General features: G+C 41.6%; 1 protein-coding gene across 1 annotated transcript; it reads left to right on the plus strand.

Annotated features, from left to right (window-relative positions):
- Positions 1 to 12,515: 12,515 nt before the first annotated feature.
- On the plus strand, positions 12,516 to 13,351 carry LOC123042250 (phylloplanin). The gene is made up of 2 exons (XM_044464740.1): positions 12,516 to 12,733; positions 12,833 to 13,351. The coding sequence occupies exons 1-2, from the start codon at positions 12,568 to 12,570 to the stop codon at positions 13,192 to 13,194; spliced, it is 528 nt and encodes a 175-aa protein (XP_044320675.1). The 5' UTR covers positions 12,516 to 12,567; the 3' UTR covers positions 13,195 to 13,351.
- The last annotated feature ends 361 nt before the right edge of the window (positions 13,352 to 13,712 follow it).

Consider the following 13,712-nt stretch of genomic DNA (forward strand, 5'->3'; position numbering starts at 1 on the left):
ATCAAGTCCCCTTTATCCCATACGCCGCAACCCCCTTACTCGGGTTTATGCTTCTTTCACTCAAGCAACCCACTATAAGAGAATCATGAACGTATTGCAACACCCTATAGCGGGAATTCCTCACACTTGCGCGACATGGAGGGCACAATAGGACAGCACCAAAATAAAACATACAACACATACCAATCTAGATCATCAATCAACCCAAAGTAAAGTATATCTACTCAAAACTTCATAGGATGGCAACACATCATTGGATCATAATATGTGGCATAAAGCACCATGTTCAAGTAGGGATTACCGCATGGTGCGGGAGAGTGGACCGCGTAAAAGAGATGACGATGGTGTTGATGATGGTGATGTTGATGAAGACGATCACCGCGGTGATGATTCCCCTCCCGATGGCACTCCGGCGATGATGGCCCCCTCCGACAGGGTACCAGAGAGGGCCTAGATTGATTTCTCGTGGCTACAGAGGCTTGCGGCGGCGGAACTTCCGATCTAGGTTATTTTCTAGAGGTTTGGGCATTTATAGGAGAGGTTGGTGTCGAGAACAAGTCAGGGGGACCCACGAGGAGTCCACGAGGCACAGGGGCACGCCCCAGGGGGGTGGGCGCACCCCCACCCTCATGGGCCCCACGGGACTCCTCTCCGATAACTTTTTGTTCTAGTATTTTTTATATTTTTCAGAAAAAATCTCCGTTGATTTTCAGGGCGTTCCGAGAACTTTTATTTCTGCACAAAAACAACACCACGGTAGTTCTGCTGAAAACAGCATCAGTCCGGGTTAGTTCTAATCAAATCATACCAAAATCATATAAAACTATTGTAAACATGGCATGAATACTTCATAAATTATAGATACGTTGGAGACGTATCAGTGGTCACGAGAGCCCGCCGTGGAGGTGGAGCATGGTGGCGTTCGCGCACCGCCACCACAGGCAGCACACGGTCTTGACGTGGCGCCGGGAGCGCGCGCGCATCTTCTTGTGGCCGCTAGGCCACCTGGCACCTTGCTTCATCACGCGTGGGCGCCTGGCGCTGCGAATCACGCCGAGGTGCCACCCACATATGCTCGATGATGGCGTCTTGCCTTGGAGGCGGAGGAGGCGTCCTGTGAGCTACATCTCCCGCGGCAGGCGGCGGTTGAGGCAGCGAGCGAGTTGGTGTGGCAGAATCCCCCGCGGCGCTGACGAGCTCGGCGATGCAGTCGAGCCAGTCCTCGCAGAGGTCGTCGACCGTGTGGTAGCGCAGGAGCTCGTGTGCCATGAGCAGAATGGCATGCGCGTTCGCCGGGCCACGATGAGTGCGAGAGGACCAAGAGGTTGGAGTTTGCGACGAAGTGGTGGTGCGCCCGCCGCGACGCACAGACAGATGCAGTGAGGAGGCCTATTGCTCGTGGCCTGCGGGGGCCATGGCGGCATTCGCCACCGGTGACAGGGGTCGGCGAGGGCAGCCGTCGCCCGTAGGCACTGTCTGAGCGACGCGGGCGGCAAGGGCAGCCCGACGCTCAGCATGAGCTCGGCGCGCGTCAGCCATGGAAGCGGTGGAGTAGTGGCGAGTCGATCGACGAAAGAGAAGCTCCGACACACCTCTACCTAGCGCCCCAAATGTCGGATTTCGGTTTCCGCAAACCCTTGAGAGGTTCGAACTCTCGGGTGCGTGTGAAGATATCACTCTCCCTAATCTGCTGACTTGCCAATCTCACAGCCTAGCGCGTCGAGCTCGAAGGAAATGGGACACGGCAATTTACCCAGGTTTGGGCCACCTTGTAAAACCCTACTCCTGCTTTGTGGTGGATTTGCCTCGAGAGGCTGAGGATGAACTAGTACAGTGGAGAACAACCTCAGGAGGTGTGTTCTTGGGCTCAAGTGAGCTGGTGAGGGTGGAATGGACGTCGTTCCTCCTCACCCATGGTGGTGGCTAGGTCCTATTTATAGTGGCCTTGGTCCTCTTCCCGAATGGAGGCGGGAAGGGATCCCACAACAGCCAAGTTTGAAGGGAGACAAGAAGTACATCTTATCCTAACTAAAGTGGTCTTTGCCTGCAAAAGCCTCTGGTCATGACGCTGCAGTGGGCTCGGTGATGACCTCCGTCCTGCCGATCTTGGTCTTGTTACATGGGAATGGAAACCTTTGGCTGCTTCCTTGGGACTCCGCGCCTACTGCTTGCCTCCGTTGCACCAAAGAGGAAACTGGTACACTGCGCCCGATGGCGCCCGCCTGGCCTCGATCGTCATGGCTGACGTCACCCGAACCTCACGAGGTGAGCCTTGCATAGAAATCTCTGCTCCTGGGGAGCTAGCCTGAGGAGGCAGATCCCCTTGGAGGTCTTGGTATCGTCCGCCTCGCGAGGCTTGGCCCCTCGCAAGGGTCTTGGGTTGTCGATGTCGAAACAGGGTCATACCAGGCCGTCGATGGATCCACGCAGCGGGCCGCAGACAGGCAAGTCTGGGTACCCCCGTATTCAGAAAGCCGACATTCATTTCATTGTTTCATGTCTTTGTTTCATTTCTAATAATGTTTCTTAATTGTGTAGGAAAATAGAGCAAATTACACTCAAGCTGGTTCTTCTATGGCTACATATGCTTAGAGGCCTCCAAGAGTACCTGCTGCTACTGCACCTGAACCAAGACCAGTTGCAGCAAGAGCTGCAACTTCTACACCTTCACCAGGTCCAATGACTAGTTATATGTCAAATAAAAGGGTTGCTTCAACTATTCCAGCAGCAGCAGCAGCACAAGGACCAGCTAAGAGGAGCAGGACTAACACTTCTCCAACAGTAGCAACAACACCAGCTAAAAAGAAAATCACCAACACTTCTTCTCCTGCTAAAAACACCAGATCATCTACAACTTCTCCAGCAAAGAACACCATGTCTGCAAGTCCCTAGAGGGATGGCTAAATGAGAAGAACATTCATTGCACCAAGGCAATCAACTTCAACTGTTGTCTAGGCTGGGTCAAAGAGGATCAGGAAGCCAAGTGGGGGCTGAAAGACTATTTTTATGCAAGTGGTAACTAGCATGTCTGTGTATGAACTTGAGTTCATTTGGTATGGTTGTGTTTATGTCAGTGCATAAATATTGATGGATTTGTGTCTTTAGGTTGAACTGCTATGGTTTATAATAACTATACTTCCTTCTCTGGTTTATCTTGCGTGCTTTCAAAGATATCCAGTGAGTTAATCTTTTGTTAATTCAGCATGTTCATCTTGTGTTGATTCACTCAGTTCATCTTGTGTTGATTCACTCAGCTCATCTTGTGTTTATTCACAGTTAGGTTGAATTGTGAACTACTACATTGATTCAAAGATGTTCAACAACATAAGTTTCAGATCCACATCATATATTGATTTAGAGTAGCATACATTGATTGAGAGTAGCATAAATAAATAAATAAATACATAGATTCAGAGTAGCATATGTGATTCTCATCTAGATCTTACAAAGAACACCACTTACAAACATATAGATAGATAGATAGATAGATAGATAGATAGATAGATAGATAGATAGATAGATAGATAGAGACAGATCAATCATAATGCTTGAATGAACGAGCCCACTTAGCCTAGTAGCTGGATGATGAGCCATGACTGCTCTTCTCCTTACCCAACTAATGATCTGCATGAAGCTCCTTCCCCTGCCACCAAGGAAAACAAGCTCAAGCTCTTCATCATTGCACTTCTCCAACACCTTATCAAAGAGCCGGCGGTTGTACTCAAGCTGCTGCTCATCCTGGGCGGCCTCCTGTGCCCTCTGCCCACGCCTCCTCCTCCTCCTCTGTTGTGCTGCTGGAGGCCTCACCTCCACGACCTCTCCCTCCTCCTCTGTGACATCTCCCATGTTAGGATCCATCTCTAGGGTTTGATATGGGCGGCGGCTGTTGGAGTGGCTGAGAAAGGGTGACCGGGGTCGGGAGGGGTTTATATCGATAGTGGTGGAGGGTGTTTGGTTTTAGTAGGCCTAGGGCAGTTTCATTTGGTCAGAGACTAGTGGCCCACTAAGCCCAATACCCCTATACATAAATATATAGATAACATAGAAGATTAATAGAGACTAGTGGCCCACAACATATAAGATCCATTAGAACACTTAATACCACAGCATTGGAGATCCATTACAACATACTTAAGAACATAGCAAATATGGTTCTTACATAAGACACTAAAGTTCAAATGTAGTGCCAAACCCTAGGTTAACTTCACATTTCCCCAAAATGTACACCCATATAATCACTTGAGACAGTTAGGCCACATCCTTATATATTCCTTGGATGTACTTCACCACCATTTTATAGAACTTCATGACTCAAGGATGGCCTTGATTTGCTCTAACTTCTCCTTGCTGCCATACCCATCTTTCAGCAGCTCAGCAACAACTTGCTCAAGCTTTGCCTTCTCCTTCTTAAGAAATCTCTGTCAACTTCAATATCCTTCATAGCCTTCCTAGTGTTCTTGATAATATCATCATGGATCTACAAAATCCACCTCTGCTCCTTTGCAAGTTTAAGCTTTTCCATCTGCACCTCCAACCTAGCTTTCTCCTCTACCTCCTCCTCCTTCTTCTTCTTCTCAAATACTTCCTCCTCCACTTGTTTCTGGTACACCTTCCTGTCCACCCTACCATCCTGCCAATCAAACATCTTGGATACATCTTTAACAAGCTTGGTGTACTCAATGCAAAGCTTGTCATTTTCAGTCTTGAGCTTGGCCAACTCCTTGTTATTTTCAGTCTTAATAAGCTTGGCAAACTCCTTCTCAAACTTCTCCTTGTCAAGTTCCCTTCCACAGTTCTACGCATGGAACATTTCCCATAGCTTGGACAAGCATCTCTGAAGAACAGGAGGCCAAGGCCCATCAACCCACTCTACAACACAACAATTCACACCATTTTCCTGCATTTGTAAATATGATAAGTTATTACAATGCCATGATTAAGTTTGCAAAGTAACAAAGAATAACATAAGTGAAATAACAAGTTACACTGTCATATCATCAACAAATTGCACTCAAACTATTGCATCATGTGCTGCACTGAACATCCATATGTAACAAACATAATTGACATCTAACCTGGACTGGGCAGCCATAGAAACGCCTTCCTATTAAAGTGCCTTCAGAAGCCACACACATAACAAGCCACATGTGGTGTAGAATGCATTTGGGTTCAGAAAGCTCAAGTTGGCCATAGAAACGGGGCTCCACATTGGTGTCTGGTTCCTCCTCCAACCAAAAAATCCCCAACAACATTGGTTTCAATCACCACTCAAAAGCACAATAAATTTGAACTGTTCATTAACCCTAAACACTACATAAATCCCCAAATGAGCAAGAACCCTAACATTGTACAAAGATGAACCCTAAGTTAGCTCAATCCTACAACCAACCCCCACCCTCACTAATTAAGATCCATATCACATAGACAACAATAACCCTAAACTAAGCAAGATCCATGGTTGTAGCGTAGCATTTAACCCTAACCCTAGGTGGCAAGGAATAAACTTACCATAAGTCCCATGTCCATGCTGACGACCTCGCAGTCATCGTCGTAGCTCGTTTCCTAGTCGTTCCAGGAAGGCGTACCGGCAAGGAGGTCGACGGCGACTGACCTCGAAGACGGCGAGCGGCGGCGAGCTCGTATTGGAGCAGGGGAGAGGGACAGGGAGCAGGGGAGTGAGCGGGCAGGGACGGAGCAACCGGTGGAGGGGTATTTACATAGTTCCAACCAGACCGGTCGAGCTAACGGTCGTTAACTACTGCGGCATCTGCACGCTGGGCCATGTGGCCTGACCGGTGGACGCAACCCGTCATAGAAACGGTTAAATCACTAGTCACTGCGGGTTTGGATTTTTTGAAACAGCCTACCGCACGTTTGGTAGTTTTTTGAGAAAAAAATAAAATCTGCTAGTTTTTTAGAACCCTGGCTGTAAACTAGTAGTTTTATGCTATTTACTCATATTACAAGCATACCTATGTATGTATGCACGTATATGCGGAGGCCAATATGCAACACATCCCCGTCCAGATAGCCCATATAAAAAAAAGACAAAGAACATAACAGGCTACACAAATATCAGTCAACTACTCACCACAAACATATAATAGTAAGATTTCCACACAAAAAAGTGTTTTCTAAAGAGTAACGGATTAGTGACATCGGTGTTATCCTTACAAAAGAAAAGAAAAATGAAAACTAAAACAAAATCAAACAAATAAAGTAAAACAAAATCAAAAATAAAAAATGAAGTAAAACAAAAACAAAATAAAAAATGAAGTTCTATGGAAGAATGAATTTGTGGCATTGGTATTACCCTTTCAAAAGAAAGAAAATTAAAAAAAATCAAAAAATCAAAAAAAGATTTTTTCTGAAAAGAAATGATACCCTTTAAAAATACAGAAAATGAAAAACCTTTAAAAACTTGCACTGAAATTGCATTTTTTAAATGTACAAAGAATAAGCACATAGTAGTGCATTTTTCACATTCTACTATAATATACAAACATATTATTTAGTACTTACATTTATACTTACACACATAGAAACAAATCTAAAACAAACAATAATTGCACACAATATACACACAAATTGCGATTTTTTCAAATATGCAGGAATAAGCATACAATAGTGAAACTTTCGCAAAAAAAATTCCTAAGGAGGAATGAATTAATTGCATTGTTATTAACTTAAAGAAAAGTAAAACAATAACTAAAAATGAAAATAATGAAGTTTCATAGAAAAAAATGAACTAATGACATTGATATTACCCTTTAAAAGGAAAAAAATAAAAAATAAACTTCCACACCACTTTGCACTGAAACTGCACATTTAGCAGTAGGCAAAGAATAACTATATAATAGTGCAATCTTTCCATGTACTTTATAGTATTTGTATGTATTCATTTACGCTGTCCCAACATCCAAAAATTCCACACACAAATGCCTCATTCTACTACAATTTACACACATATTACTTAGAACTTGCATTTATGCTTACACTAAAAAAAATCTAATACAAACAATAACAAAATTTGCATAAAATATACACACAAGTTGCGCTTTTCTCAAATATGCAAGAATAAGCATACAATAGTGAAACTTTCGCAAAACAGTTTTCTTAGGAGGAATGAATTAGTGGCATTTTTATTAACTTAAAAAGAATAAAAATACCTAAAAATCAAAATAATGAAGTTTTTTAACAAAAAATAAATTAGGGGCATTGTTATTATCCTTTAAAAAGGTAAATAATTACAAACTTGCACACCACTTTGCATTGAAATTGCACATTTTGCAGTATGCATAGAATAATTATATAATAGTGCGATATTTCCATGTACTTTATAGTATTGTGCTTAAACATTTACACTAACCTAACATCCAAAAATTCCACAAGAAAAAACTAACCATAAAGAATAAAAAAACAAAGCAAGAACAAATAAAAAAATAAAAGAAAAAAGAGGAAGTTGACTAATTTCATGGGGCCGCGTCTATTAGGAGCAAGTAATGACGCCACGGCAAGAGCTAATGCATACAAGGACGACCCCCCCCCCCCCCCCCCCCTCCTTAATTGTTGTCTACCGGGCATGCACACATGGAGAACAACGCCATATGTAACTGTATATTACAAGCATACCTATGTATGCACATATATCCGGAGGCCAAATGCAACACAGAAATATCTGTCAACTACTCACCACAAATATATATAATAGTGAGATTATAGGAAAATGAGCATAACAGTGAGATTTCCAAAAAAAAGTGTTTTCTACAGAATAATGAATTACTAACATCGATGTTATCCTTACAAAAGAAAAGAAATGGAAAACTAAACAAAATAAAAAATGAAGCAAACTAAAATAATAATAAAATAAGTTCTTTATAGTATTAAAAAAATAAGTTCTATGGAAGAATGAATTCATGGCATTGGTATTACCCTTTCAGAAGAAAGAAAGTAAAAAAATGAAGTTTCACTTAAAAGAAATGATGCCCTTTAAAAGAAAGAAAATGAAAAAGGAAAGCCTTTCAAAACTTGCACTGAAATTGCATTTTCTTAATATGCAAAGAATAAGAACACACTAGTGCAATTTTCACATTCTACTATAATATACAAACCTTTCAAAACTTGCACTGAAATTGCACATTTTGCAGTATGCATAGAGTAATTATATAATAGTGCGATATTTCCATGTACTATATAGTATTGCGCTACATTTCCACAGACATAACATCCAAAAAATCCACAAAAGAAAAACAAACTAGCCATAAAAAAAAGCAAACACAAATAAAAACATAAAAGAACAATGATGTAGTTGACTGATTTATTTGGGCGGGGCCTATTAGGAGCAAGTAATGACGCCACCGCCGGAGCTAATGCATGCAAGGACGACTCCCCTCCATGATGTTGCCACATCAGTGCACATGCATCCACTTAATTGTTGTCTACATGCGCATGCATACACGAAAAACATCGCATATGTACTTACAAGCATACCTATGTATGTATGCATGTATATGTGGAGGCCAAATGCAACACATCCCCGTCCACGTAGCTCATATAAGGAAAAGAAAAAGAGAACATAACAGGCTACACAAATATCAGTCAACTACTCACGACAAACATATAATGGTGATAATATAGAAAAATTGAGATTTTCAGAAAAAAAATTGTTTTCTTAAGAGTAATGGATTACTGACATCGATGTTATGCTTAAAAAAAATCACAACAAAATCAAAATAAAAAATGAAGTAAAACTAAAACAAAATAAAAATGATGTTCTATGGAAGAATGAATTCATGGCATTGGTATTATCCTTCCAGAAGAAAAAAATAAAAAAGAAAATTATGAAGTTTCTAAAAAGAAATGAAATCCTTTAAGAAGAAAGAAGAAGGAAAAGGAAAACCTTTCAAAACTTACACTGGAATTGCATTTTTCGAAATATGCAAAGAATAAGCATATAATAGTGCAATTTTTACATTCTAATATAATATACAAACATATTATTTAGTACTTGCATTTATACTTGCACACACAAAAACAAATCTAACAAACAACAAAATTTGCACAAAATATACACACAAGTTGCACTTTTTTCGAATATGCAAGAATAAGCATACAATGGTGAAACTTTTGCATAGAAGTTTCCTAAGGAGGAATGAATTAGCGGCATTGTTATTAACTTAAAGAATAACAAAACAATAAATAAAAAATGAAAATAATGAAGTTCTATAGTATAAATGAATTAGTGACATTGATATTACCCTTTCAAAAAAGAAAAGAAAAATTGCACACCACTTTGCACTGATATTGCACATTTTTCAGTATGCAAAGAATAATTATATAATAGTGCAATATTTCCATGTACTTCATAGTATTTGTACATATACATTTACACCGACCCAACATTCAAAAATTCCACACACAAATTCCACGTTCTACTACAATTTACAACCATATTATTTAGTATTTGCATTTATACTTACACGCACACACAAAAATCTGAAACAATCAATAACAAAATTTGCACAAAATATACACACAAATTGCGCTTTTCTCAAATATGCAAGAATAAACATACAATAGTGAAACTTTCGCAAAAAAGTACCATAAGGAGGAATGAATTTGTGGCATTGTTCTTAAATTGAAGAAGAACAAAACAATAACTAAAAAAATATAAATAGTAAAGTTTGATACAAAAAATGAATTAGTGACGTTGATATTAACCATTAAAAAGAAATTAATTAAAAAAACTTGCACATCACAATTCACTGAAATTGCACATTTTGCCGTATGCATAGAATAATTATACAATAATGCAATATTTTCATATAATTTATAGTATTGTGTGTCTACATTTACACTGTCCTAACATCCATAAGTTCCACAAAAGAAAAAACAAACTAACCATAAATAAAGACAAAAAACCAAACAAAATCAAAGAAAAACAGAAAATAAGAAGAGGTAGAGGGGAGGGCCAACAACCCACAAAGTAACAAAAAATAAATAATAAAGGAAAGAGAAAAAGAAAACACATAGAAGCAGAAACAGAAATAGAAAAATGAAGCAAAATACCCACAGAATAAACAAATAAAGGGAGAGAGATGAAGGCTGGATCGCGCTTTTAATGTGCTTCAGCCCGGTGGCGATCGACTGGCCCAAATATGCGGTCAGTCAAGACAAACAAGCTTGGTGCAACAAGCAACGGAGGAAGAAGAAAAATGCAGCACGAATCATAAAGCAAAAATCAACGGCCAAAAAAATCGACTTACCCAAACTTCAAATAGAGGCAACTTACAAGTAGCTAAAGTGCTCTTTTTATCTACTAGCTTCCATTCCTAAATATATGACGTTTTGGTAGTTCACTAGTGATACTTCTCATGAATTAACTCTAATAAATTATTTTTGTCTGCCCATATTGTTTTTGTTTCATCTCCGTTTGCTTAAGTTTAAATTATGTTATGACAGTGTTTTTTTGTCTAGCATGCTAGTAAATTGCTACTGGAGACAATATTTATTATGAGAGGAAAGTGGAGTTGTTTGATGCGTGATTGTCATGACTCCGTGTTTCGGCCTCGGTGTCAGCCGATGATGGTTGTGTGAGCCACTTGAGAGCACCAATTTCACAACTAAACATATAATTGTTGTGATAACACCTGAATAGGCTGTCCCATGAAGTTTTTGCTTGCTCAACTCGGCCCCTCACCACTCGCTCGTTTATCTTTTTCTCCGCTCGCTCGGTTGCTAGCTCAAAAAAAGGTTAAGTTTCTTTATTAGAAAAGGTTCATTAAATCAAAAGATGTCCATAGATTTTAAAAATGTTGTGGACTAAAAAACAATGGTGTTTTTTTAATATTCATGAATTAAAAAAACCATGATTTAAAAAAGATATGTGACTTTAAAAAGGTTCTCAAACAAAAACTATGTTCACTAATTTTCAATCTTTGTGAACCTTTAAAATATGCGAATATTTGTTCATGATTTTTTTTAAATGTTAGCATCTTTAAAAAAATATTTATATTTTTCAAAATGTTCAGGACTGAAAAAGTGCAAAATAATGAAAAGTAAAACATAGATTGAAAAAACGAACCCCGAAACACTAAACCAACAATACCCACTTATAGACGGACCCAATTAGTGTCCCCACAGGCTCGACACAACAGGAGGCTCCAAATCAAGGGAGTTTACTATCTTAATAAATTTCCTGTGAGCATAGTATCTCTAGGGAAATGCTGAAATTATGGTGGTGTGGATGTTTGGAATCACTACTTAAGGGTTAACCCATGCAAAAGGTCACTGCCCACCTTTTGAATTGTTGTCAAGTGGGTGCACTGCATGTGTGCTACTTGTGGCAAACTCTGAGTTTTTTTCCTTTTTTTCTCGTAGACTCGTTTATTGAAAATATACTATCTCTTTTACTGTTTTCACCATTGGATTTCTCGCGGGGATTTCTCATTGCCCACCTTTCGCGAAGTTTTTATTCAACTGTCACCATATTCAGGCGGTAACCATTGGTTTGTTGCTCAATTCTGGACCTGGGCTTGTGTTGTAACATTGCTGTCTTGCCAGGTCCAAATTGTGGTGGGCTCAGGGGCTATTGCGAAAGCAGAATCATTCATGAAGGACGTTTATCCCATACTGATGCTCATAGTTTAGCAAAATTTTCTGTTAGGTTAGCTTAGAGGCGCCATGTATGGCTTTTGCAACCCCATGATGCTTCATGTATCCCACATTCTGTGGTATTCGATGATGAATAAAGTTATTTATCACCCCTCAAAAAAAACTTATCACAGTGATCGTGAGTTTGTGACTCAGTCCTGCTTACTGAAACAGAGAGGGTACCGCTGAGTGTATTTTTCTTCTTCTTTTAATTCGTGTCAGTGTGGTCGGACTGGCCGGCTCCGAACAGGAAGGTCTGGTCGTTTGACCTGTTGCGAGGTTCCTCGTTTAATCATCTTCCTTCCTGTAGGGAGTGCGAATCGGACGGACAAGGACGTCGCTGTACATAGTTTCTCCCTTCTTCTGCATGAACCAAAAATAGTCAATAATTCCACACGCATGCACCGATCGAGCACGCCCACGGATCACGCGCGCGCCCTAGGCTATCTTGCTAAGCTGGAGTAGTACGCTACGCAATACGCATGCATGCTATCCGTTGCTTGATCCTTCTAAACTGGCTCCATTCATCACTTGGCAATAACAAGGCGGCGTGCCCACGCCCTCGTAGCTCTCGAGATCAAAAATCTCTAGCTTGGCATGCATGCATGCGCTGGCCCGTGAACTCAATGGAGATTTTTGCTGCTACTTTGGAGCATGCGCGCGTTTGGGCCAAGTTGTTTGGAACTTTGGATCCTTCCCGTGTCCGATGCGGACGGCCGCGTGCCCAGCTACGACACTGCAAGCATGCGCACAGTGATTCACTGAAACCAGCTGCCTAGTCCGCTAGTCGTATTAAACCGCGGCAACTTGACCTCCTCGCAAGCCTATAAAAGTGGGCTCCATGCACCACACTCAGCACAGCACAACATCCTCTCACACATACAACAGACAGATCGATCGAGCGGATCCAAGCCAATGGCAACCAAGAGCCTTCTTCTCGCCGCCCTCCTGGTCCTCGCCGTCAGCCTGGCGCCGCACGGTGCGGAGGCGGGCAAGCAGCTTCCACTGGGACTCATCGCCGGCGTTGTGCCATGCAGCGGCGGGAACTCCATCAACGCGGCTGCGGTTCCGCCGTTCCCGAGTAAGGACCTCTGCCTGCCTCCATAGCCATTAGCCGCGCAAGCAATTATATTCATCAACCGTCTACCTTACGTTTGCTTTGCTTCTTTGCTCTGCACAGACGCGGCCGTGCAGATGGTGTGCGGCCGTGATGTGATGGCCAGCGCGACGACGGACGGCAGCGGAACGTACACCATGAACCTGGGCCCGGCCACCTCGTCGCTGCTCGCCCCACTGCTCGGCAACCAGTGCAAGGTTGTGGTGGTCACCCCGCTGGCCGCGTGCAACGCGTCCCTGGCCAGCGTCACCGGGACGCTGACCGCACCGGTGCAGCTCCTTGGTATTGACACTGGCAGTGGCAGCGGTAGCGGCAGCAGCGGCCTCGGGGGGCTTGGTGGCCTAATTTGGCTCATTGGCCAGATAGTGGGCGGCCTCCTCGGCGGCATCCTTAACATCATCCCATTGCCCTTCTCCGTCGTCTAGATGCTCAACTACAACCGGCGTGTCGATCGAAGACACGAATGGACCTAAATAAATAAATGCGTTCCAACCTACCAATGTACCCAATGGTCAACTATCCCCGCTTTTATTATTATTATTATTATTATTATTATTATTATTATTATTATTATTATTATTATTATAATTATTATGTAAAATCTACTCATGTGGTATGTGTTACCGCTTCTAAGAAGCACATAAGTAAGCATATCGCGTAATACCCTGAGTGTGTGTCGTGTGATCAATGTTCGTTCGTGAAAAATAATCTGTGATTCTATAAGTGATGAATTACTTGTTTTGTTTCTTTTCACATTGTGATTGGCCCACATCACCGTGGTACCCAAAGTTGCTCTAACAAGATAATTCGTGTATTACTAGAGGCTCACCCGTGCTTTGCGGCTCCATTCTTCACTAAAGGGATCAACACTTTTTTATTAGTAAGATTATTTCAGTTGATTGTTTTGTTTAGCTTTTCTCTATGTTGGCTTAGGTTTTAATTA

The sequence above is a fragment of the Triticum aestivum genome, chromosome 2B, assembly GCF_018294505.1.
Source record: "Triticum aestivum cultivar Chinese Spring chromosome 2B, IWGSC CS RefSeq v2.1, whole genome shotgun sequence".
In the NCBI taxonomy this organism is placed as follows: Eukaryota; Viridiplantae; Streptophyta; class Magnoliopsida; order Poales; family Poaceae; genus Triticum; species Triticum aestivum.